The sequence below is a fragment of the Sturnira hondurensis genome, unplaced genomic scaffold, assembly GCF_014824575.4.
Source record: "Sturnira hondurensis isolate 20B ecotype Veracruz unplaced genomic scaffold, ASM1482457v3 Scaffold0009719, whole genome shotgun sequence".
NCBI classification, from domain to species: Eukaryota; Metazoa; Chordata; class Mammalia; order Chiroptera; family Phyllostomidae; genus Sturnira; species Sturnira hondurensis.
This window is the reverse complement of record NW_028082350.1, coordinates 9,911,076-9,938,835: the sequence shown is the minus strand read 5'-3', so window position 1 is coordinate 9,938,835 and position 27,760 is coordinate 9,911,076. Positions and strand designations below refer to the sequence as shown.

Sequence of the window (27,760 nt, the reverse complement as noted above, 5' to 3'; positions counted from 1 at the left end):
ACTCCAGGGGTAAGCTGTAATAATAAAAATTTCATGCTATACGAAATAAAGGTAGGCAGTTTTGACAGTGGACAGGTCAAAGCAATGAAGGAAAAATGATTGCTTACGATAATTACATTTTCCATCAGCTACAATCAAACTAGTAGCTGGGGAACTGGCTAGTCCTGTGTCAGTTCTGGTCTGTCAGAGGGGAGCCCCTGCGATGCAGTACAGTGCTTCTTACCCTGGGGCTTCTCCACGATGCATTCAAGGGTGAGCTCAGCCCCTTCTAAGTCCTCCATTGGGGGCAGCTGGGAGGCTACAGAGTGTAATTTTGTCAAGGCAATTCTACAAACGGTCAAAGCAATATGGCCCGGGGGTTTCAGGACTATAATTCAGAAAAATATTTTGTCCAAGTTGAACGAATGTTGCCTGTGTGCAATGTTTTATAAATGTTATTTTTCGGTAGAGAAAAAAAAAAAGCGTTCACGGCTATTACTGAGGATGGGATCTAGATATTGGTTATTCTAGGTCTATGGTTCACAGAAAAGCTATTTTCTTTAGCAGCCGCCTGGGTGGCAGGTAGAGCTGTGGCGGAGGGGAGCTTACAGGTGAAAATGTGGGCTGTGCTAGGGAGACTCGCATGGACCTCCCGCTGGCCCACTTACTGGCAATCTGGCTCTCAGAGGCAGCAGGGGCGGGGAAGGGGCTCACTTTCCTTCTTAGTGATTTCGTTTGTATCTTAGGAGTACTTTGGTGATTGAATAAAATAATGCGAAAGAATGCACTGTTGTGAATGACCCTCTCTAATTACTGTTACCCACAGACATCCCCTGCTGAGCCTCAGGAGGCTGACAGGAAGTTGTGCTTGAGAAGATGTGAGCTTGGCCTTGGCACAGTCTCAGGGTAGGGCTGTGCTCTTGGAAAACCACTTGGTTTTAGCACAAGAACCAGTGAATTCTGGAGGCCATGGATTGCTATAAAACTAACAAGTGGCCAAGTTGAAGCTTAGGTCTTTCTAGAACCAAAATTCACGACTTTTCCCTTCATCCTGTGCTCCACCTCTTTGAAATGCTTTCTCCAGTGTTTTGCAATGATTCCTTCCCAAATGGGTTCTACCTATTTCCAAATTTAGAAATATTTCTACACTTTTTTTTTGCTTAATTTTAATCCAGTTGTCATAAAATGAGTATTTTCAGGTCTCTCATATCTATCAGATGAACAAGCAGAAGAATGACTTCTACAAACATGTAATCATCTTAACATCTATTGCATTTTTTAATTAAAGGAAAACCTTATGGTTTTAAGTTTTAGGAAACTAAATTATACATATGTTAGCAAAACATTTACATTAGGTAAATACATTTAACTAGCAATTTTCTAGCTCCCAAATACTTATTTTCAATATCCTGTTTGCTATTTATGACCTATCTCCTCTATTTGAAATCTGTTCAATTTATACAGTTAGTAAATTACTTTTCCATAATTGCAGTAATTACAGTCTTCTTCATAAGCTTAAACTTATTTCCCAGAATTCTACTACAGGAAAGCATTTGTGATAAAGTCCAGATATATTATGAGAGTTTAGGAAACAATAAAAATGTTTCCCTAACATTCAAAAATATTAGTTAAAAATAAATCTTCTCTGTTGATAAATTCACACAAAACTAACTCTTGTTTAATCCTTTAGGAAGTTTTTTCAGGTACTTCAGTAAGAATATCCCAGCAAAAAAAAAAAAAAAAATCAAGTGACACTCATGGCAAGTGAAAAAGATCTAACTTTACTCAGTTAAACAATATCAAAGTGATAGAAGAAAAATATTAAACAAAAATAAGTTCTATGCCATCATCTAAGTGACTGACAAAACAAAAGAAGTATACCTTTCGGTCAGGGAGGCTGTGTGGGAACAGCCACTACTCTTGTGGCCGACGGGAATGCAACCTGGCCCAAGCCTTCAGGAGGAAAATCAGGCTACACCTAACAAAACCACCTATGCACTTACATTTTCATCAAGGGATGCCACTTCTTGGAATCTATTCTGACATTACACCTCCAAAAAATACATATGCACGTTAACCACTGCAGTTTTATCTGTATTCGTAAAATGTTGGAAACAATATCGATACACTGTGGTATATCCTGCCAGTGGAGTACTATGCAGCTACAAAAAAGAATGGGGAAACTCTCTCTGAACTGATCTGGAATGATTTCCACAATTACGTCAGAGCAGAAAAGGGCAATAGAGTATAATATGCTACCCTGCAGGTAAGAAAAAAAGAAGCTGGAAGACATGGTTTGCAAAAGATGTGCGGGAGGGTCAACCAGAGAGCAAACAGCTGTAGGTTGGTAGATGTATCAACCGACAAATGGTGGGTGGAAATGGAACGAAAGGAAGGGGGGAAAGTCGTGAGTCTGTATGGATAAGGAAGAAATGAATGGATACTTCTATAGGAACCCTACTCAGTTGTCCAATTCTGGTTTTATCTCAAGACTATAAATTTGTTTTGTATAGTTTTTAGACTTAGATCTATAGTAAGGTTTCACATCCCACTCCTAAATAAACTAGTAACTAAAATCAGGGACGTAAGAGAACCTAAAATGAAATACAAACAGTAACAAGTAAACCTAATTCTGGTACCAGTTAATAATAAAACCACTTTAAAGAAGACAGGAATGAACTAAAGAATCTAAGTATCCTTGAGACACTGTTATTTTGACTGGATTCTATAAAGATAAAATGAAATACATACAGATAGTGTACTCGGGCCAATAAAATGTTTCTTAAAGAACTGTGGGTTAGTACCTGTGACATGTATCTATTGGGATTGAACAAATACATTAATATAATGAAGATCACGAGAACCAGATTGCTCACTTTAGGAGAAAGAAGTTACACATAAGGAAAGAGTTAAGGCTGGGATGAACTCTGTGGTGTTGAACTAGAATCGGTCTAAGTATATATAATTTCCTAGCTTCGTTGGCAGAGACTGTTCAATAGCAATGACACTCCTGCAGCAATGAACTCGTCTAGTGCTCAGCTCTTGGTTTCTAATACTATCCTCCATCCTTGAAGAAGAGGGCATGGAAAATACCAAAATGTCCTGGAATATGTTGTGGTGGCAAAAATGAGGAAGTGCTCAACAAAGAATGGGAAGCAGCTAGAAAGGCACTCCCAATATACAACCCTGAAACAATCTGAGCAATGAATAGTATTAACTTAGACACATAGACTAAAATAAATATCCACGAGTTAATAGTGATATGAATATATTATTCATTAAATAAACAGTTGGGAGAAAAAAACAATCCAGTTTGGGGGGTAAGGGAAGATTCCATTAATACATATAGAAGGGAAGAGGGAAATAGAAAAATCACCACTATGCAAATAACACAGTAATATCACTGTAGACAAGATCCTCTTATGCATGCTAACTCGGATCAGTGGCCAAATTTGGAGGAGAATTGGGGTATTAGTATAGACATTCGGTGCAACAACTGACTACTTCTCATCCACAGTGTCAAGGTCATGACAGTAAGGAAAGTTGAGAAACTGTCACAGATCGGAGGAGACTAAAGAGACAAAACATTCACGTGCACATGGAATCCTAGACTGGATCCTGAAACATGAAGATGTTCAATGAGTGAAATTGGACTGAAGGCTCTAGTTTAGCTGATAACATTTTATCAATGTTATTTTCTTTATTTTGATTATTCTACTATGATTATGTATGTATGTTGTATACATTAAGGTAAGTTGAATACTGGGGATATATGAACTCTATTATTTCCAAAACTTTTCTGTAAGTCAAATAATTTCAAAATAAATGTTAAAAATAATTTGAATTCAAGCAAATGAAGATTGGAGAATAACCACATGTAAAGCAGTTTCTTTACCTTAGCCCCTGAGCTATAAAGCCCATATATCAAACTTAATATATATATACCCATTACATGTATATAATACATATATTCCCTATATAATACATACACACATACATACATATGTACATATTATATATACATATATATTAAACCCCTGGTTAGAATCCCCTAATTTGGAATTTTATTTATTTTGATAAGGGTGTGGCTAAAATGTCTCTTTAAAAGATCAACAAAAAGATTGTGTAGGCTCAGAAAAATTTAGGGTTTTTAAATGAAATAGAAAAGCACACTATGTAAAACTGACATACTAAATATGACTCATTCTTATTTCTTACAATATAGAGATATATATACTAGTACCTGGAAGAATAATAAGTCCTCAATAAATACTGAAGCCTACATGTTAAAGTCAGTCCCCAAATGCCTTCTGGAAGGCAATAATTTGATGTTAGTGTCTACACTCTCTTAATTAGCCCAGATGACTGCATTTTTCCTGTATAAATGGATATAGAGTTATCAGGAAGCATCACAAGCACTTTCCAAAACTGCCACAGTATCCCCTACATGGCTGTTTTTCTGCCAAGTTAAAAGGTTTCAGATTAAAGAATTTGATTTTCATCTTGTAATCAATTTGTTGAATAAGGCTTATACTTTGCCATTTTGCATTTCAAAACTATTAATTTCTGCATCTTAAAAACTGCCTGGAGGTAACTTTAAATTAAGCTTTCCTTGTCTTACATTTTAAAGGTCGATTAAACATGTTTGTGATAAACATAAGTAATCTGATGGCCAGCGATCACAGGCCAAGGGCATAGGAATCCGTGTACGACAGGCCAGAATTGGAGTGATTAAAAAAAATCCCGAGGCACTCACGAGAAACAGAATTTAATATCTGTCAATTCCACATGGAAATTAAACGGATCCTGAAACTAACTTCTCCAAATCAAATTCAAGGAAATGTAATAACAATTCAACACATATCATTCTCAGATTTCTAAAAAAAATATGTTGCGTGATTACTATTAAACTATTTGAAATGTTGGTCTCAAAACCCAGGACTCCCATGTGGGTGGATAAAAATAAATGTAAATCCTCCCCAGGTGACTGGAAGCCTGGACATAACCCCTGGGCTCTACCTGGGAGGGAAGCCACATGCAGAAACCTCCCATTGTTGTTGTCCGGCTTGACCTTGCCTCTTGCTTTGTTTTGGCAGCTTTCCAAAGAGGGGCAGGTGGTTTGGGGGCATTTTCTGGGGCTACAATTCAAATAATATTTCATGGTTTTCACTTTTAATGGGCTAAGCAAAAGGCATTTGACAAACGTCTCTACAGAGGTTTGGAGAAATAATTTATACTCTAGGGGCATTCTTAAATCGGTAACTTGGCAATATGAGATTCAAAAAAAAAAAAAAACCCAAAGAAAAACAACCAAACCCCAACAACCAAAAAACCCTCCTTGCTCCTTCCAGTGTTGAATTGCAAAAGCTGCAAAGTTCATGTCTGTCTTGCTCCTTGGGGACACTCCATGTTCAGAAACCAGTGAACAGATTACAGTGGTCCTTGCACCTTGGGTTCTGCATGGTGACAGCTGAGCCGGGAGGCATTCGATGAAGTCAGGAGCTGCTTCCTGATCCCTGGCATTTTTGTCAGTCAAGAAAATGAATGCCCTTGGGATGATGCAATTTTTTTTTGTAAAATTAACACATTTCATGCTTCTTCTTAAAATTCAGAACTTGGCAGTGGCCAGGAATGAATAGTTACCCTAGATGTCATGCATTGAGGTTTGCAAAAGTCAAAGCCAATAGAAAGTACATTTCCTCCTGGACTGACTGCAGTTACAAAACGCCAGGGTGCTTGATAAATACGGCCATCCAGGGGTTACTGAATCATGAGGAAATGGATGAGGGGGAGCAACCAAGGCCTGTCTCTGTTGAATCATTATGTTTAAGCAGGCTCATATTTTTAGAGTTGACATTCTAACTACACTTAATTAAAGAGGTTGGGAAGTATAGATATAGGCTCATTCTGAGAATACATTATTGATGAGCATACTGTTAAATGTTTAACATTCAGGCATAAAGATGGTATAATTTCACAGGGAAGGAACATGTTGCTGCTGGTGTGGTACCCAGGAACGGGGTTTCTGGGCACCATCTGTTGGAGTTGGTTGTCCAAGTTGGCCACAGAACTCTCTGGGCTGTGTGGCAACTGCCAGTGGTTCTTGGCAGCCCGGGTCCTGTTCTAGGAATGTAAAACATGACTATTTTCAACATCTGATTGGACGTTCTCATTTTTGGTATCCCTGTTTTTTAAACCCAAAAAACCCTAAATGGATTGAACAAATCCATGTGTGCCATGCCCCAAACTAGCTTCTCTGTCTTCTCAATTTGCTGACGGCACCATCTTTGTTTCCTGTGCTTATATTTCATTTATAGCCAATGTGTGTCTTTCTTTGCCCTTACATTTAGTTGCCTATATGTAGACATGGAATGTTTTAAATTATTATGTCCAGCTCTATCATGAGTGCTGTCTCCCTTTGTCTTTCCCAGATGGCTTCTCCAGGCATACTACCATTGGTCTCGTCCGTAGGAATCCATCCTTTTGTCTGCTAAATGACTCTTTAGGTCTCGCCATTACCTGGACTATACTGCCCTGTGACATGTCATTGCCGACCAAACAAAGTCAAGTGTTTGACCTGGTTTTCAAAGCTTCAACAGTCCAATCCTGACCGATCTCACCTCCCGGTACAAGACTGGCAAGTATGTCTATTGTTGCCTGGCTGGTTTCTTCAAATGACATCATGCTCATTCTTAACTCCATATCCCTATTTTCAAATTAGCCACAAGTTAAGTACTCAACAGTTGCAGGTGACTAACTTTAAATGATCAAAATTAAATAAGGTAAAAATTCAGTTGATCAGTCTCACTAGGCCTGTATCAAGCACTTAATGACCACATATGGCGAGTGCCTACTGTACTGGACAGCACAGGCATAGAACATTTCCTTTGCTACAGAAATTCAGGTGAACAGGGCTGACAATACCAAATTTTCAGTTTTTCTCAACATGCCCATCCATCCATGAAGCCACAGACTAAGAGTTACTTCCTAAACACCTAGTAGGAGTTCATGTGTGCAGTGGTTAACAACCTGAGCTCTGAGGCCAAATGTATGACTTTGGACAGATCACTTGATTTATCTCCTGTCAGTTTTACCATCTGTACAACGGGGGGTCATAACATTGACTATTTAAATAGGGTTATTGTGACGAGTAGAAGGGTAAAGTAATTACAACATTGCCCGGTATGAAGTAAGTATTCGGTGAATGTTAGCTATTCTTGCTATGTATGGAATATCCTGCAAATGGGACCCAGACCCATAGAAATAGGGGAGTAAAGTTCCTTACAGCTCTTTGAGGTTTAGACTTTGGACGCTACAATTGTGAGTAGCCAGACATTTGAACATTCTCTCATGGACATCTCTCTTCTCTCAATCTTGAGAGGTACCTATGTGGATCTTCAACCAGTAATGGATGGTCTGAGGCACATATTAAATTGAATCTCCAGGAACTTTTCAAATATTTTATATTCAGACTCAGTGATTCATCGGAAAATACTGAAAGGCTGATTAATGAGGGGACGTATGTATTTCACTTGGAAGGGGCACCTTCTAAAAGTCAGCTCCTATGCATGATCCACACCTTCAAAGGGCACTGTGTATCGCTGTTTGTAGAATCACTCCTGAGCAACACCTCTTAGGACCGTGGGTGATTTCAGCTTCCCCATCTAGTCGGGAATCAGACAGCAATTTTTGGACCATGGAATACATTTCTATGATTATGTTAACACAGAAAAGTTCGAAACACCGAGCCGTGTGAAAGACAAGGACCTAATCTAATAATCAGCAAGGACACCACATTTGGAAACGCAGAAGACACAGGCACAAATGGTAACACCGAGGGCTCCGAACAGCCATCCTGAGCTGCCTGCTGTAAACCTGAGAATTCTCTCCTTGAAGTTAATGAATTGCCTTACAGAAGAGGAGACCTGCTTCTTTAGGGAGCACTGACTCCTTCAAGTTGCTGTGAGACTACTGGGTGATGGACCTGGGCTGAGTTAGGGCAGGGCTCATTTTGTGAGTCGGTCAACCTGAAAACCACATCAGCTCTGGCAATCAAAGAGGCCAGCACCACCCTTCCAAAATTCTCTCCCATCTACTATTGTATTCCTTTATTATTGCTATTATTCGTAGGCTTCTCATGAAATAAGGTAGTCTCTGGAGCCTTGAAATTTTAATAGCAAATACTGAATTTTTTTTACATTTAAAAATCACTATTATCTTTCTAGACTATCCCTATACCTTAAAAATTAAAAATGTGCTGCGTATAGATATATCTCTTCTTGGGGACAATGTCATATATTCAATGACCTATTTTTCAGTGCTATTTCTAATTTTTACTTCGTCACAGATTATAATAAAGGAAATTCTTAGTGTAGCAAATTATTTAAATCCATGCAAAGATAAAAATCAAGGATGTGTCTTCTTTATGCGGGATTTATACACTGTTATTTGAAGGACAAGGTATATTCAAGCTCTATTTTAATTTAAATTTTCTCCCGGCTATCTTACCAAATATCTGTAGACATAATATTCTTAAATGAGTTATAAGCGCAAGAGTTTTCATATAGCAGGAAGACTCTCAAAATTTTAAATTATCCCCAAGGACGTTAATGCCAATTTCTCTTTCAGACTAAGCAATAAAAACATGCCTTTAGCCCTTGCTGGTGTAGCACAGTGGATTGAGCGTGGGCCTGCGAACCAGACGATTGCGGTTCGATTCCCAGTCAGGGCACATGCCTGGATTGCAGGCCAGGTCCCCAGTTGGGGTGCACAAGAGGCAACCACACATTGATGTTTCTCTCCCTCTCTTTCTCCCTCTCTACCCCTCTCTCTAAAAATGAACAAGTAAAATCTTTAAAAAATAGATTTAAAACACACACACGCCTTTAACAATCAGAATAATTCATGGAGCCATCTCTTCTAACCTGGCTTCTACCCGTTTCCTCAGAGGGCTGTTCTTTAATAAACAAGTCACAAAGACAGTAAGATGAAGGGAGCAAAATTCTAAGACTCTTATAATATTAAAGAAATAAGCACTTCTATTAAGGGATCTTTATAACATTAAAGATCAGCACTTCTACTCTTGAGCTAATCATGAATTAAAGGAGTGAATCGAGCAACTGGAAGACCTACCTCTAGGTAGATTTCATTATCCATATAATTCTATACGCATGCAAATTCTATGTTTATGGGAAGGAAGTCTAGGCACCCTCCATAACACTACTATTTTGAAGGTATTTCAATAAAATGTTGCAATGTCAGCCATGAATTTATTATTGGAGTGAAAACAAAGATTTTATTTTAGCTGTTCATCAGGACTTTGAGAGTGATCTAAATGCCTCAGGAGGCCCCCCCCACCCCCTTATTCTAGTCCATCAGTCACAAGGACTTTAATGTAGGATGGTCCTGGGACTTGTTTAAGTTTGCTATTTGTGAAAGGCCATGTGGTTTAGTATTTTCTTTAACAACCCACTTGCTTAGGACTCTTTATATTTCTTAGTTTCTAGTTTCTACAACCCTTGCTTCTACCTCAGTTTCCTCTTATCGCCTCAAACTGGAATTGCTAAGAATGTCATCAAGCTGCTATTTATAGTGCTTTATTTTTACCTGGGATTTTGGGGCCTTTTGGAGTCTATTTAATTCCATTCTAAAGAATCATCAAATATTTTCTCTTGGCATGCCTAAAGCTAGATATCTGTGTCATAGCTTGAACTTAAACATGACAATGAAAACTATCACGGGTTAATAAAATCAGATCTGAATTAGTAAAGACAATTATCTTTTGATATAATTATCAGATTAACCATTTATCGATAGAAAACATGAAACTGAAGGGTAAACTGAAGCAAAATGCAAAATCCCCAATACAAAGGCAACTCTCTAGCCCCCTTGAATCACTTTGTCACGCTCTGCTTTCTCCTGGTAAAATAAATTCTTCTGTTGCTAGTTCTCCTTGAAACTGGAGAGCTTAGAAGGGAATAAAAGGTATTTCAGTGAACTTCCTACAATACATGGAACATCTTGTATCCTAAAAGAAACTATACTTGCAAAAATAGGAATGCTTCATTACAAGCTATTGGTTGGTGTCACATCATATGGCAACATAAATTCCAATTGGAAAATCTAGTTTATAATGTCACATTTGTAGCTGCCAGTCAATAGGAAATGGATGTTGACCACTATGTCAAGTATGTGGAAACTGGAGGAACAAGAGTTGCCATGGGGGGTGGTGATGGAAAGAAACAAATACACATCTTGGAATGACTACTTGCCCCTTACATCAAGTAATTTTAGGTTTGATGCGCTTTGCCTGCTTTGATCCATGGGAAAATCTCCTTGATCCAGAATAGAAATTGCAATCCCATGAATCTCTCTTGTTGCCTCAAGACCAGCATTAGCGAGAATTCAGAGGTTAAGCAAGGCCTGCTTCTGTGTTTGCTGCATAGCCTCATTCATATACCGCTCTTAAGGCATTAGCTCTACAGTACCAGACAAAAGCATTTTCATATATACACAGTCCAGTAGTACTTTGTTTTCTCAATGTAGAAAATGGATAAAAATGCCACTTGTGAAAGGCTGCTGGGTATTAGCCAACTGTGTTCTTTCTTTTTCTTTTTTTCTCAGCAAGTTGTTAGGACAACTTACACATCTTGCCAGCATTATGAGAGAACACAGCATGTGACGAATGTTCAGGAGGAATGAGAAATGTTGAATCAATGACTATAAAAGAAAGGCAGAGGTTCAGGCAGGTGGGGTAAGATTTCCACTGATAGAAAATAAAGTGTTTTCCATTTTTTAAAAAATCTCAGTGCTTTTAGGAAAGTGCATGGGCAAAAGCAAGTTCTGTAGCTAACGGAGAAATCAGATTCTAAAATAATTGCTTCAGCTTTTGTTCCTGTTTAAGGATTGTATTTCTGGCTTGTATTTTTGACAAGGCTCTTGTCTTATACAAAGTGGAGAGGAAGCTCGAAAGCTTGCTGCTAAGTACAATTCTTGAATTTTTCTTCTTCTTTGGTTGAAAAGAAACAATTTTCTATGCTTAGGGCCTAGGAGGGTTTTGAATCATGGCATGCCCGGATGTATCAGCCAGTTATAGCCTATTTACTACAGAATTCTTTGTAACTAAAAATTTCTTATCAGATGTATAATAGGAGTTCATGATGTAGAAAGTCTCTCAAATGGGAGTGCCTCATCCAAATGCTTGAAAGAGTTCCTTGTGTTTATTTTATGTCCTCCTGAAATGTACCATCGCATAGCTCTGTACTTTATACAAAGAGAACCTGAGTTTATTTGCTAGAAACAATAAACGTTTATCTAGCAACATTTGCCTCGAGCACAAAGTTGTGTGTACACTAAGTACCTAGAAGATAAACAACTCCTGCGGGCCCTAAGAACGTCATTTGTGCACCAGAGTAGTCACGTATTACATGACACCAGTCATTTGACTGACCTAATACAGCTTCCTTGTGGGCAGCCCTAATTCAGAGCTTCGTAGCAGCCGTCACAGCGAAAGAACCAGGCGCACAATCTGATTTGTAGCTGCCAGCCCTGCGCTCCGAGAGTCCATTAACAGTGGGGATAAGCGCTTTTTAAATGACTGAATTGGTCATCATGCCATTAATCGAATAGTCTCAGAAAGCAAAATAAAATAGCCTCTTACTATATGCCCTTCCATTTCTCTGTCTGCTCGTTTCCATTTATTCCATTCACAGAACACACGTAGAGGCCTGTTCTTGGCAGGCGAGGCTTTCTCTTTCCTATCTGCCATGCTTAAACCTGAGTAAGGCCCATCTGTGAGAGAATAAATAAATGGATAGTACTATAATGCCTCTTGCCACAGAACAGAGGTAGTGCCCACCTTGAACTTCATTTTTGAGGTTTTGTAATAGTTTTCTGTCACTGGGCTGTCTTGAGACATAATAACTGCCTACTTTAAAAGGACAGAGAAAGTCTAGAAAGTTCGATACCACTAGTTTGTCTGATCTACGATTATCCAAGGCCTAAATTACAAAGACAAGCCTCTCTACTGTCTCACCCCCTCTCGGCAATTGGAGGACATTTATGGATCAAAAAACTCAAGCTTTCCTTGAGGAAAGACTCAGTGGCAGTGGTCGCGGTGGGACTGGGTCATAAAATATGTCAACAATGAAACAAATATGTATGTAAGAGCCATTGACGGATCATGAAGTGGCCACAGAACTTGCAAATATTTGGGGCCTACACTGTAAAAATTACATATGTTATGGCTCTTTGACATCAATTATATCTGACGACACCACTTCAGTGCAATCTTCTTGACTCTTTTATTCTATACTTGTCAAGGTAGGGCTTCCCTGGCCCTCCGAATGAGGCTGTCTTCCTCCTGAGTAGACACTTAGTTTCCTGGGCTTCTATTTTCCTACCACTTTAACACAGTTGATTATAATCCATTTAACCACACGGAGTTCTCCAACAGTAAAAAAGGTATGTGTCTAGCTTACTCACTATAGTGTGTTGAGTTAATATATGAAGATTATTAGTGTCTCTTGGATGGCCTAAAATATTAGGACACAAGGTTGGACAAAAACATCGTTAAGCCTCACTTTTATGGAACTATAGAGTTTTGCCTTATCTCACAGTAATAAACATCCCATCAGATTCTAGTAATAAAAATATTGGAGAACAAAATAGAATCCCTGCCTCTTGTCTGACATTTGCCCTTGTACCCCACAACCCCTTCTTCCCTCCCTCTGGTTCTCACAGTCTGTAAAGTCGTAGAAGATACCAGATGTTTGGAGGAGTCTGTCCCCGACATGAGGCGGGGACAGACTCCTAGATTTCTAAACTGGAAGCAAGATTTATTACAGCTACATAAACGTAATTTCAGTCTTAACGAGGCCCCTTGTCAAACAGAACAGTTCTTATACATGGAGGGTTAGCATCAGGGCCAAACACTCGAAATAACCACGGGATATTAATGGCACAACAAATTTTGCCCGCAAACTGTTTGCCTCTAGGAAATTTTAATTCACATGATTTTTTCAAGAAAACCCCTTTACATTCAGGCAACATTCTAAAGGGAGGCTGAAATGAGTTATGTATAAATATACAGCCACCCTGGGGGTAAGTGCCTCCGCGGAGACAGCCAGTGCCTCAAATTACAATCTTGTGCCACTGCGTGGTTTGTGAAAGAACAGGCTAGGGACCACTCTCTCGTTCCTTCCACGCTTAGGTGCTGTGCAGCGCGCCCACTCGTTTGGGTGCAGGAATTGAAGTGCAAGAGCAAGCTGGCTGGGCTGGGCCTTGTGCTGGGGAATCCCACACACTCCTGGAAAGCTGGAAAGCCGCTGAGCATTCCCCAGCAAGGGCAAACTGAGGGGCAAACTGAGGCTCTTCCTCTGCTCTGAAATGGGTCTCTCCTCAAAGCTGTCAGCAACTTTTCTTTTTTTTTTTAAAGATTTTATTTTTAGAGGGGAAGGGAAGGAGAGAAGGAGAGAAGGAGAGAAGTATCAATGTATGGTTGCCTCTCGTGAGTCCCCTGCTGGGAACTGGCCTGCAACCCAGGCATGTGCCCTGACTGGGAATCGAACCGCGATCGCGTGGTTCGCAGGCCCGCACTCAATCCACTGAGCTATATACCAGCCAGGGCAGCAACTTTTCTTTTTTAAGGCTCTTTACCTAAGAGGTGAAGAGTTATTCCTTTTTCCTACGATAGTTATTTGATAAGAACTTTCTGGGCACTGTGTGCAGTGTAGATAATTAAGCTTCCTGAAGGAAGACTTAGGAAATGCATCCCTTAGGAAGTTTAACTCCGTGTTCTGTGCAGAGCCAGTGACCCCCCAAAATTGTATCTAGTAACTATTGTAGGAAGGAGGAATAACTTCAGAGATGCACCCCTTTACTAACCAATGCACCCTAATAAATGTAAAAAATAATAAAAATAAGATAAAGTATGTAACTAGCGAAGAAGAAAATGCATCCCCAGCATCCTCGATTTTTTTTCTAAGATTAAAAAACCTTTCAGAGCCCTGACTGGTGTGGCTCAGAGGGTCAGGTGTTGTTCCACAACCAAAAGGTCACTGGTTTGATTTCCAGTCAGGGCACATGCCTGGGCTGTGGGCCAGGTCCCCGGTCAGGGGAGTGTGGCAGGCAATCGATCGATTGACATTTCTCTCGCACATCAATGTTTCTCTCTCTTTCTCTCTCCTTTCCCCTCCCACCAAAAATAAATAAATAAAATTTAAAAAAATGTACAGAACCTCGGAAGTGAATGGAATACCACTGGGGTTTTTGCTCAAACACTGAAAACATTTCATTTCATCACTGAATTGCCTTTCTTTAGATATGATCCAAACACCCACTGAATTCTAAACAGTCACAAATCACTTTCAATTATCGCAGGGATTTGCAAAGATCATGAGACTGTGCCACCCACTCAATCTCTGTTTTCACTGGTGGATGATTGCGTGCCACTGTTCACACTGTTGATGGACACATAACAAAAAACAACCTATAAAACATACAAAATGGGACATGAGTGCAGCAGGCAGAGATGGCTCATGCAATCGACGGCAAAAGAAGTGAAAGTTCTGATGAAAAGATGCTAGAAGCCCACGAGTGATGGGCTGCAGGTGCTAACCAAAGAGAGGGTTATTATATATAATTTTTTTTGGATTACTGATTTGCTCCCTTGTCGTTGCTGCTGCATTCATGAACACTGTAACACCGTCATCTCGGATGTATCTGTGTGGAAACGGATTTGGCACATTTGACTAATTTCTACGAGAAATCCGGGAAGTAACACTTCACACTGGGAGAAGTAATAGCAAGAACAAATTTTGTTCTGTAGGTCTGTGTTGGTGGTCAGTTCTCATTGTCATAGCAAAACCCGAAGAAAGAAAACTGGGAGGACTTTCTGAGAGGTCTCTAGCATTAATGCGTTAAATGAGATTAGGGAATTATGGGTATGACTATATATTAATATAGGACTAGCCACCAGCTTTCCGTCTAATTAAAACACTTAATGGTTTCAACTTATTAGTGTTTCAATCAAATGCTTTTCCAGACTTTTAATTACACATGTAACTGGCATTGAGGAAAGCCAACTAACAGAAAGCTTAAGGATTTGTTTTACATCAAAAGAGCCAACCAACACCGAGGAAAAAAGCCAATTAAGAAGTTACTGTTGCTCTTACAAGTTAAAAAGCTCATATTCTCATTCTTAATCACGTCCTGCTCTAAGTACTGAAGTCCACACCTCGCCTTGTATCAATAAGTTGCAGACTGACAAAAGACAATCTGCCTGGGTTGTGAATCAGGCAGTTTGAACCAAAAAGTATGAATAGTCCTTATGACTTGAAAATGGTCTTTAACATATGCAAATCTTTGTAGATTTTTTTTTGATGAAAGTACATTTTTATTAGCATTATTTGGGTAGTGTGTCTGCCAAAATTAGTCCAAATGCCCATTTTAGAAGATCAAGTTTATTCTGATTACCTTTTTAATTCATACCCATCTGGAAAATCGTAACAATAAATATAGTTTTTGAATTAGAAGGGTACCTAAATAATTAGCTTTAAAGAAACTCCCTCACTTTTCAAATGAAGTAGTCCAAAATCACACAGATTCTTCCCTCCTACTGAAAGGAGAGAGAATAGCATTTCACTTTATCTGCTCCAAAATGATTTCTGAGATCTTATTTGACGACTTCCGTTTGATTCTACTCACTCTCCTATCTTTTTATAAAATGTCAGAGCCATTTTCTCTGGACTTTCTAAGCGTAACAGCGTGCTAGCCAACAGGTTTCACTGCCAAAGCTGAACACCTATAACTTGAGCCCATCTCATCTTTCTTTGCACAGTGGGCTTAAGTTTCTGTGTTCGAACGCATGTTGTAGTTTCTTTTCCTATCCAACTCCAATCTAAGACTTCACACGTGCATTCTGGTTCAGAGGTTTGCATAAGTGACGAAGGTCCTCCCAGGCTGACAAACGACACTGTTATTTTGCACCACTCTGCCGGTTGCTGTGCAGTCGCAGTAAATGCAACTGAAAGTATTTTCATTTGAAGGCCATTTGACAGAGGGGAGAGAAAATACATTTACTCTTTCAAGGCCTGTGTACTTTCCTGGGAGAAGCCCGCCTATAAAACGCGTCCTTTTATCCTTGGATAGCTATTTGGGAAATATCTTTCGGCAGTGCCGCCCCTGAGTGATTTCCCCACACTTAAGATGTAAGCCATGATTTACAGACCTGCCCTGAATCTTCCCCACCTCTTTTCCTCCTCCCTTCTAAAGACTGAAAGGCTGATTCATGCTTGTGTGCCCGATGCATTCTTTTCCACAGAATGAGGATGAAAATTTGCATATTTTGGCAAAAAATATTGAGCTATTTTCATCATAGACGTTTAAGGAAGGCGTTGTTTACTAATACTGAAACAGCACACAAATCACATGGAACAGCTTAACACTAATTTTGCTCCCTTAGCAGATGGGGATTAATACAACTCATGAGTTATCTTACAGAGAACACCGCAGATGGGCCCGCTCTGTTCCCTAGCTGCACCTGGAACCAAAGCCTCACCTCTTCCCATGGAACCAAAGGTTCCAGACATGACCGGAACTTGAACACTGGAACGCTTTCAGAAGCAAAGGGTCAATGTCCAGGAAGATCGCATGCAGACGACCCTTATCATAAATGACTGAGTTCCCAAATCCTCTAATTAAAACTTGCCCTACCAGCGCTTGTGCATAGCTGCCTCCTCCAACCCAATAAAACCCTCCGATTTGTCTGCCATGGGGGAGTTTGGGCTTTAAGCAACACATCTTCCCCTTCTCCTTGCTTTGTGCTCTGCAAATAAAGCAGCTCTCATTTTTCCACAGCCAAACTCGGTGTTCGGGGTTTGGGTCTGCTGTGTTTGTGCCTGGGGGTGGGGGAGGGAACAAAGTCCGCTCCTGCTCCATCACTATATCTGTGTATCTGTGACCTGGCTGAGGTGACACAGACACAGAAGACACGGTGCTGTGGACTTCCTTTAGGAGAATCTTTCCGATCGCTCACCAAAATTCAACCAAGGCTACTTTTACCTTCGTCAGAGTCATCAGCTAACTCAGTACAGCTACTGGCTTATGCCACCTTTAACAGGACTATTCCTCACAGCCTACAAGTCCCACTTTTCAGAATGCAAAATAATGCATTCTGAATGCATTATTGCATTCTGAAATGCAAAAATAATGCTTGTCCTTTGCTAAACGCTGCTTGGTGTTGTGCTTTGGAAAATTTGCCATCATCTCCGCAAGTCACCACAGTCATCCACTTGTCATCCACTTGGAAGTCACCACAGCTCTGAGCCTGCCCCGAGACAGGCGCCCGCACGGCGGCACCCCCTTACCTACAAACAGGTTCCACTCCGTGTCCAGGTCGGCCTGATTGGCCAGGCAGCCCTTCATGACGTTGAGGCAATAGTTGTTGCAGGGCCGCACGGCGGGAAGTCCTCGGCAGTACGGGCAATAGAGCATCTTCATCAGGGCACGGATGCACCCCGGGGTGGGGCTGACCTGCAGATGTACCAGAAAGAAAAGAAAATCTGAAGGAAGGATGCAAGGGAGAAAATGATGCAACCCACTCTCTCTCTTTCTCTTTGATGAAGTAGTTCTGGTAAACCTCTAGCCATAGAACAGAAAGTTAAAGGAACCATCAGAAACTGAACTCTTTGTAAGACTTGATCTTGAAGCCAGTAATTCCTGTTAAATGCTTGTGTTGGGCACAGTACTAATCAATTTTCTTGAAATGTCCCCGTCAACATTTTGATATCTATGTCATTGTAATTCAGCACTAAAACCTAGACGCTGTTTCGCTGCGACAGAACATGAAATGAGATAATGCATGGGAAAGCAATTTGCAAAGTTAAAAGCCCCACAGAAATGTAGGTATTATTAAAGTTTAATGTGACACCCTTGGAAAACTTTCCAAGGGGTTATTTGACCCTGTTTCTAAAGGAGGCTGCCAGATACACTTCCTCTGTACATAACTTTTTAAAAAAGGATCAATATCAACCGATCTGGGATCTCTGAGATCCAAGCCTGCTTCGAAGTGACGGCACTGACCCGGCTTCGGGCCTCGGAAGCTTTGCAGTTCTGGAACTTGGTGGAAGATGGATCCAGGGTTGCATGGGAGGAGTGAACCTTGCAGTGTGTATAATTCAGAGCAGCTACTAACCAGCGGACAATGACAACAGGAAAGCCAAACATTCAGATACTGACAAAGAGTAACACCTCTACAAAGCTGGGCCGTAAAAAGTATTTCCACATAAGTGGAGATTTTCAACAACTACAGCTAATCTGTCACCTTAGCCTTTACTAGAAAGCACATTTGAAGTTTTTAATACAAGGTCTTGGCTTTTGTATTATTTTCTTAACTTTATGTTGCATGCTGACCGAGTCCCTAACACATTATTTCAGGAAGGTTTATTTATTTATTTAGGCACTGAAAATTCTAATTATTTTTTGTGGGGTGGTTTGTTTGACACTTCCCCCCAAACTTTATGAACATTTTCTAACATACAGAAAAGTTCAATGGTTTTCCTAAAGAACACCCACATTCCTACCCCCAGATTCTACATTTGACATGGTCCCACACTTGCTCTCTAACACACCTATCCATCCTTCTATCCATCTCTTAATCCACCTTATCTCTGACTCATTTCATAGTGCTATCTTTTGGTTTTTTACTTTTCCTGGTCATTTAATGTTTACTTTAATAAAGTAGAATGAACGTGATTTACAACAGGAACTGCATTATGTACTGCAAAGCAAGTAAGTGAAGTAAAACATCATTGACCTTTTTTCATTAGAAATATTTAGAGAATGGCTTAATACCATTTATGCTAAAATTTATTTTCCAACAGTAAAGCAGAAACAAAAAGGAGAACAAAAGTAAGGAGTCTGGTGACTCTCTCTCGAAGGCACATCAGTGCCACCATCACCATCTTCTCCAGATGAGCTACTTTGGTGAAAATGCCAAATTCTATCCATGATCGAGTGGTATTTTAAAAAATGTTCCTTTATCTACTCTATTCTAAGCCAGTTACAGAGATAGAGAAAATAGTCTGGATTCTGCATACAGAATCAATGTGGAACTGTGAATTCTTACCCAATTTACTCATTTGGTGTGGTTTCAGGCCCACAAAGCGTGGTCCGCAGGATTTTGTTTCCCACAGGCTTCCAATTTCTCTCCTGACCCTGAAGCTTTCCCCAGAGACCTCCTGACTTTCATGAGCTGGCTAAGTAATTTCTTCCTTCGACTCGGTTGGATTTTTTGATTTCCTTGCCACTGGGATTACATACCACGTTGCTTCTTGTCACTCAGTGTGCCGGGGTAAACCTGGAGTCGCTGTCAAAACTGGGGGTTAACATTTGAGATCCCCTGGACAGGGCGGACTCCTTTGCATCACCATGCCCTACACCACTCTGTAAAACGTGGCCATCACTATAAACTGTTATGATTATGGTGCGGACAAGAGCTCTCCGAGTTGGACCCTCCACTGCATTCCCCAGTTCTTTCTTCACGTTGATATTGACGGGAAAAAGAAGCAGCTGATGGTGGTTTACCTCTCACATTAAATTGTTGTTTGGTTTTTAACTTTGTTTTTAAAGGTTATTTATTACATTAATTCTACAGCTTTGTTTTTTTTTTTTCACTTGTATTTATGTTTTTATTGTGTTGGAGCCAGTACAGTGTTCTCAGTCTGACATTTAAGAGGAGTCTCCAATCAGGGTAGCAACCAACAGAGAAAATTGAACAGCCTCGATAATCTGAAAGAAGAATGTTGTTCAAGTTAAATGGGGCTCTCTCGGCACTTTTGGAAATGACATCCTGCCTGGTCACATAAAGGCCGTTTGGAGAAGAAAATGGAGAGTATCGGATCAAAGTGGAAGCTTTCATGTTCACAGACCCTAGTTTTGGAATTGATACAATTGCATACTTGAATTAAAATTTAAAAAAATCATCACTTCAAACTGAAGACTTTTAGAAGTCAGCCTCTGAAAAGAAGGTTGTTTAAATGCCAATTCTGTGAAAGGATATTTCTCTTTTGAAATGTTTAATGACATTTTAAAATTGTGTTTTACCTACTTGAAAAAAATCTTTCTGTGTTCAAATCAATATAGACTGACAGGAAGTTGCAAAAACAGTAGTGTCCCGGGTGCCCTTCCCTCCCCTCCCCTCAACGGCAATGGCTCATATGGCTGTAGTACAATATCACAAAGAAGAACTTGACATTGGTACGCTGCTGCTAACTAGTATAGGCCTTACTCTGTTCTCACGATTTTTTCTCCTTGCATTCGTTTGGTGAGCATGTGTGTGTGCGTGTACGTGCGTACACCTCTGTGCAGTTTTTTCCTATGTACAGTTTTGTAATCCCACCACAATCAACACACAGAATTTTTCCATTATGAGATAAGGCCCCTCTTATGCTACCCAGCTCCCGCCCCCTATCCTGTCCGCTGGAGGTCTATTGCCGCTGACCTCTTGTCCATCTCTATAGTATTGTCCTCTTCAAGAATGTTTTTTTTAATGGAATCATACAGTACGTGACCTTTTTAGCTTCACTTTTGAAAACTGAGCATTAACATCCCTGTCAATGTCCATCCAAGCTGCTGTGTGGATTGCAGTTCATCCCTTTTTATTGCTGAGTAGTGTTCCATGGTTTGGATGTAGCAGAGTTTGCCTGCCCGTCCATTCTTTGCTATTAGGAATAGTGCTTGGCTATTAGGAATAAAACTCCTATGGGCTTGCATGCACAGGTTCTCGCACAAATGTCAAGTCTTCATTTCCCTGGGATGCATGCTCAGGAGCACACTGGATGAGTCAAATGGTCAGTGCATGCAGAATTTTGTAAGAAACCACCAAACTATTTTCAAGATTGGTTGTTAGCATTTTTTTATCTCCACCAGCAATGTGCAAGAGACCTAGTTTTCCCCACATCAGTGCCAGTAGTTGGTCTTATCACTTTTTTTGTTACTTCAATAGGTGCATTATCTACTTTTAAATTTACAATGAGTTTGCTCTGAAGGATGCGCATACTTGTATTCCAGCCACAGCAAGTTCTAGTGCATATCAGATCCATACTGTTAACCAGCTGATCTCTGCAATATACATGTTACTAAATGTGTGTATTTACTTCACACATCGCTAGTTCAGGAAATTCTGAAATAGTAATGAGTCCATATATTTGGCAACACCAAAATAAAAGAGTTTTAAAAACTAAACTAAATTCTAAAAATTTAGAATAGCCTACTTCTCACACACATATCGCCAGAAATTTGTACATTTGGTGGATTATTTTTTCCTACTGAAGAATATTGTGTTCATTGAGCAACAATAAAGAATACAATCCATCCTGAGAAACAAAATGTTGAGTTTTCTAATATTTGGTGATATGGAAGGCGGTGAATGGATTAGCTAAAGGGCATGTATGTATGGCCCATAGACACCGGCAATGGTGTGGCTGTGGTGATGGCCTGAGGGAAGCGGGGGTGAGGCTGGGTGGAGGGGGCTATGCAGGGACAACTGTAATAGCATAAGTAATAAAAAATACAGGAAAAAAAGAAAAAGGAGTAAAATGTAGCTGTAGCTTTCTAGATATTCAAAGTATATTGGGGAATAAATTTAAGTGAAAGGGGAAGTTGATATGTTTATAAAAGTGGTAGCCCTGGCTGGTGTAGCTCAGTGGATTGAGCACAGGCCTGTGAAGCAAAGGGTTCGATTCCCAGTCAGGGCACATGCCTGGGTTGCAGGCCAGGTCCCCGATGGGGGACACATGAGAGGCAACCACACATTGATGTTTCTCTCCCTCTCTTTCTCCTTCCCTTCCCCTCTCTCTAAAAATAAATAAATAAAATGTTTTTAAAAAGTGGTAATAGCTTGGTATAAAAAAGACAGTTTGCCAAAGTAAAAAAAAAAATAGTAAGTTGTGATTGATAATCTTTTTGCACTTGTTTGTTTTCTCACATGACTTTTGCCCTTTTCCCAGTAGGAATCCTTTGTTGGAACAGGGAAAAATTAAAACAGCCCATAGCTCCTACCCCAGTATCCTACTTCGGAGGGATGGATGCAAGTTTGTGAGTCAATCAAGTACAATTTCAATATAAAATCCTTCCATCTTGGAGTTAGTTCTTCTGTTGACTTGTTGTGATGCTGTTTGTCTATAAGAAATGACTTGTAAATGATCATTTTATGGCTGATATTATAACTGACTAATTTTGAGGAATACTAATAAAATTTGAGAAATCATAATATAATTTATAAGTAAGGTTCTTTATAAAATAATTCAAAAAGAAATGAAATAACATAATATTTGAACTTGTAGTTAAACTTGGTGAGTTTTTTGTTGCTATTTGTGTTTCTTTTTCAAAAGGCTAACGCGAGATGCACTGAAGCATGGCAATGAACACAGACAGCCCTCTTAATACGCTGTGTGGGGCGAGAGCCCTGCGCCTCATCGACCCGGCCAGCCACGGGTGTCAGGGTGTTACAGCCAATACTTCTTATGTTTCCTAAAAGCTGTGGGAGACATAGCCTACCCCTCACCATACAACAGCGATTTACTGCAGGTCTTTAATATACATAAGCTTTCCGTGTCCGGACCACCATTCCTGCATTGGTGCTCACATTAGCAATTCCGGATAGTGGTCCATGTAAAATAAGACTGTCTCTGAAGATATTTTTAGGAAGCAAGAAAACATGTACAAATTATAAAATTATATTTGCACACAATGGAAATATACCCAGCAACTGTTTGTTTTTATGGAGATAATATAACCAAATTGACAGTCTAGCCAAGTAAACATACCTATTTTCTGCTCCACAAAGAAAATCAAGTTAAATGGAAGTGAATTCTTTAACTAAGATAAATTCGAAATGTGTTCTTTTGAACAAGAGGCAATGCCATTCTACCCAGCGTCTAATCTATAGTCATATGAAATGATGAGATGTTTCTGCTCATCACCTCAATATATCACCAGCCAGACTCTGAAGTGTCTTTTAAATCCCTCAAGAATGACAGAATTACAGTCAGAGTTGTTTTCCTGTTAAATAATCTGAAGTATAATTTGTTAACAATCAGCAACCTGAATGTAGCCTTTGTAGTAAGTTCATGAGAACTTAAATTTGCTTCTTCCCTGTTCTCTCATGCAGTTCTCATTTATCCCATATTTATGGGGATGAACGTATAGACCCTGGACCGGGGTTGGGATGCTTAGGATATATTGATTTCAAGATCATTTTTGAAAAATATTTTATTTATTTGTTTTTAGAGAGAGGGTAAGGGAAGGAGAAGGAGGGGGAGAGAATCATCAATGTGTGGTTGCCTCTCATGTGTCCCCCACTGGGGACCTGGCCTGCAACCCAGGCATGTGCCCTGACTGGGAATCGAACCGGCGACTCTTTGCTTCACAGGCCTGTGCTCAATCCACTGCGCCACACCAGCCAGGGCTTGATTTCCAGACCATTTCAGGGAAGAAATTACTTGTCGTGGGTAAGCGGAGTGTGAAGGAAACCCATAAAAGGGCATGGAGCTCCCAACTGGGAAGCAGGCGTTCACAGAAGTGGCTTCCAAAGGCAGCCACAGGGCAGGTGTCTGTGAGAAGAACAGGGGAGGTGAGCGACAGCACAGAGATGTGGGGGAGGAGATGCCAAGGCGCTGTCCTTCCCCTGCAGTCCCTGGTTAGCCAGGGGACAGATGACAGAAGCCACTTTCTCAGAACTCAGGCCCCATTGAAAAAAAACAGCATCCAGGAGAGGGTCTTTTTAGAAAGAAAAGGCTAAATTTCAGTTAAAAATAAAGCCTTGCTAAATCAAATCTCAAGAAATTGTAAAAGCTGCCATCGTACTAAGTATTTTCTCTGAACTACGATGAGAAAACACTAGGAATTAATATCAGAAGGAAAACTGGAAAATTCACAAATGGGTGGGAACTAAACTATATATTCCATACAACCAACAGGTTAAAGAAATAATCACTAGGGAAATTAGAAAATACATAGATGAATGGAAATGAAAACACGACATACAAAAACTGATAGCCAGAGATGCCTATACTAAAAAAGAATACCTCAAATCAATTGTGTAATGTTATACCTTAAGGAACCAGGGCAAACAAGAACCAGAGTCAGCAAAAAGAAGGAAATAATAAAGATTAAGTGGAGACAAAATGACAATGGGAAAATACAATAAAATAAAGAAATATATAAAAAAATTAAAAACCCCTTTGGTTTTATCTGTTCTTCTTTTTCTAGTTTCTTAGGGAGTAGAGTAAGGTTATTGATTTGAGATCTTTCTTCTCTCAGAGGCTGGGAGAGAATCGTGGAATAGTCTGTCCCTCTGGGTCTTCAGAAGGAATTGATTCTGCTGACACCTTGATCTCAGACTTTTGCCTCCCAAACTGTTAGAGAATAAATATGTTTTTTTTAAAAAATCACTCATTCTGTGCTGATATGTTATTGTAGCCTTAAGAAACTATCATATACATCAACAAATTAGATACTCTTAAAGAAATGGACTAATTCTTAGACACATTCTACCAAGACCGAATCATGACAATGTAGGGAATGTGATGAGATCTATAACAAATAAAGAGACCGAGTTGGTATCAAATGCTTCCCAGCAAAGAAAATCCCTGGATCAGGTGGCTTCACTCGTGGATTCTACCAAATCTTTGATTAATTAACAAAAAGTCCTCCTAAACTCTTCCAAGAAGAAAATAAAGAAAATGAGAAAATATTTCCTAACTCACTCTAAGAGGCCAGCACTACCTTAAACCAAAGTCAGACAAAGACATAATTAGGGAAGAAAACTGAGACCAGTATCTTTTACAAACATAAAGGACAAAACTCTTTAACAACATTCTAGGAAGTGGAATCCAACACTTTATTAGAACATTAATACACTGTGACCAGGTGGGATTTATCCCAAGAATGCAAGGGTTCAACACAAGAAGATCAATCACTGTAATACACCAAATTCATAGAACAGAGAAACAAAAACCACACGACCATTTCAATTGACACCAAAAAAGCCTTTGACAAAGTCCAACACTTTCATGATAAATACGTACAGAAACTAGGGATAAAAAAGGACTTCCTAAACAAGATAAAGAGCATCTGTGAAACACCTACAGCTGATGTCATACTGAATGGTGAAAGACTGAAAAATTTGCCCTAAATCAGAAACAAGACAAGGGGGCCTTTCTAACGAGTGCTGTTCAAAATTGCACTGAAAATTTCAGCTACAATCATTCAGCTAAAGAAAAAAGACATAAAAGGTGTCCGAACTTGAAAAAAAGAATTGAAACCATCTTTATTCACGGAGACCATGATCCTATACGTAGGAAATGCTAAAGCGCACTCACATGCAATGACTGGAGCTAATACATGAATTCAGCTAATACGAGCTGCAAGCTCAGCACACAAAAACCCACTAAGTTTCTATATACTATCAATGAACAACCTGAAAAGGAAATTAAGAAAACAATTCCATTTATAATAGCATCCAAAATAATAGAATACCTAGGAATAAATTTAACCAAGAAGGTGATAGAAATGTATGCGGAAAACTATAAAACATTGGTGAAACCAATTAAAGACCTAAATAAGTGGGAAAATATCCTGTGTTTGTGCAGTAGAAGACAATATTATTAAGACAGCTGTTACTCAGATTTGCAATAAACTTGTAAATTAGCTATAATTTACAAACCTTATCAAAATTCCAATAGTTTTTCCTTATGAAGTGGAAAAGCCTATTCTCAAATTTATATGGAATTGCAAGGGACCAAAATAGTCAAAATAATGTTAAAAATAAAGAGCACTCACACTTCCTGATTTTAAAACTTACTATAGCTTCTTACAAAGCAAAAGTAATCAAACACTGCTACTAGCTGGCAATTGTTCTTAGTATTTACGGAATGAAATGGAAACCTAACTTTAGACGAGAGCTTTTCACTGCCATGCTTTATTGCAGTATTAGTACCAATAACCAAGAGGTGAAAACAACCTAAATGTCAATTCACTGATGAATGGATAAAGCAAAAATGATATATCCATACAATGGAATATTATTTAGCCTTTCAAAAATGTCCCGCAATGTGTGACAACACAGATATGCACTGAGGACATTTTAGTAAGTGATATAAGCCAGTTACAGAAAGACAAATACTGTGCGATTCCTGTTGTATCAGGTACCTAAAGTGCTGGCCAAGCTCACAGCAGCAGAGAGCGGCATGGTGACTGCCAGGGGCTGAGTGGGAGGGAGGGGTGGGGAGCTGCAGTTCCATGGGTACGGAGTTCTGGTCACGCATATTAAACAAGTTCTGGGGATGTTCTGTACAACAATGTGCAGAGATGATAATACTGTACTAAACATTAAAAAATTTAAGAGGTTAGATCTCATTTTTTTACAACAACAACAAGAATAACAATAATGTTATGTTACTGTAATGATAGACATATAATTTACTGAAATAGAACTGAAAGATAAGAAATAAACACATATGTTTCTGGCCAAATGGTTTTCTCAAGAGTATAAATATCTATGGGGAAAGAATAAAAATGAAGTTGGAGCGTCCTTAATGCCATGCACAAAAGTTGCTCAAAGTGGATCAGTGATCTAAATGTAAGAGCAAAATCTATAAAACTCTTGGAAGAAAACATGGGTAAATTTGGATGACCTTAGATTTAGCAATGGATTCTTAAATATGGCACCAAAAGAAAAAGGATAAACTGGACTTCATCAAAATTAAAAATTTTGTTCATCAAAGAACATTATTAAGAAAGTGAAAAAGACAACCTACACATAGAGGAAAATATTTGCAAATCATATATATCTGATAAGGAAATACATACAAAATATATACAGAACTCCTACAAATCCACAAATAACCCAATTTTAAAAAATGGTAAAGGACTTGCATGAACATCTCTTCAAAGAAGATATGCAAATGGCTTATGAGCTCCTGAAAAGATGCTCAACATCCTAAGTCACTAGAGAATGCAAATCAAGGTGAGGCATCACTCACACTTCTAATGTGACTATAATAAAAAGGACAATTACAAGTGTTGATGTGGAGGTGGAGAAATTGAAACCATTATTGATTGCTGATGGGAATGGGTAAAAGCGGTCATTTGGGGAATATGAAACTACTGCATGACCCAAGAATTCTATTCCTAGTGATAGAGTCAAGAAAACCAAAATTTTACACCTCACAAAACTTATATATTAACGTTTATAGAAGCATCATTCATAATGGCCAAGAACTGGAAACAATTCAAAATGTGCATCAAACGAAAATGCATTAACTACCTGTGGAATATCCATACAATGAAATATTCTTCGGCAATTCAAAGTAATGAAATTCTGATACATAGATGCACTTTGAAAACACTATCCTATACAATGGAAGCCAGTTATAGAAGAACATGCATTGTGTGAATCCACTCATACAGCATGTCCAGAACAGACAGATCCAGAGAGACAGGAAATTCATTCGGGGATGGCAGGAGCTGGGGAGCAGAAGTGGGGAAACAAGCGTGCAGGGTGGCAAATGCCTGCTCATAGGTACAAGTCTTCTTCTTGTGGGACTCTAGAATTAGACCAGGAGAACAGTAATGGCTGTCCAATGCTGCATTTAAATATACTCAATATCACTGACATCGATACTTTAAATGAGTGAACTTTATATACGTAAATTATATCTTAATAAAGTGGTCTAAACATAACGATAGAAGTACCATTAACAAATTTATTCCAACTACT

General features: G+C 39.3%; 1 protein-coding gene across 1 annotated transcript in view; it reads right to left on the bottom strand.

Moving 5' to 3' along the window:
* The window catches only part of GPC6 (glypican 6), a 1,021,374-nt gene that overhangs the window by 317,671 nt on the left and 675,943 nt on the right, over nt 1–27,760 (bottom strand). The window contains exon 4 of the mRNA XM_037057550.1: nt 17,346–17,511. Within this exon, the coding sequence (XP_036913445.1) occupies nt 17,346–17,511 (166 nt within the window). The remainder of the gene's footprint in view (nt 1–17,345; nt 17,512–27,760) is intronic.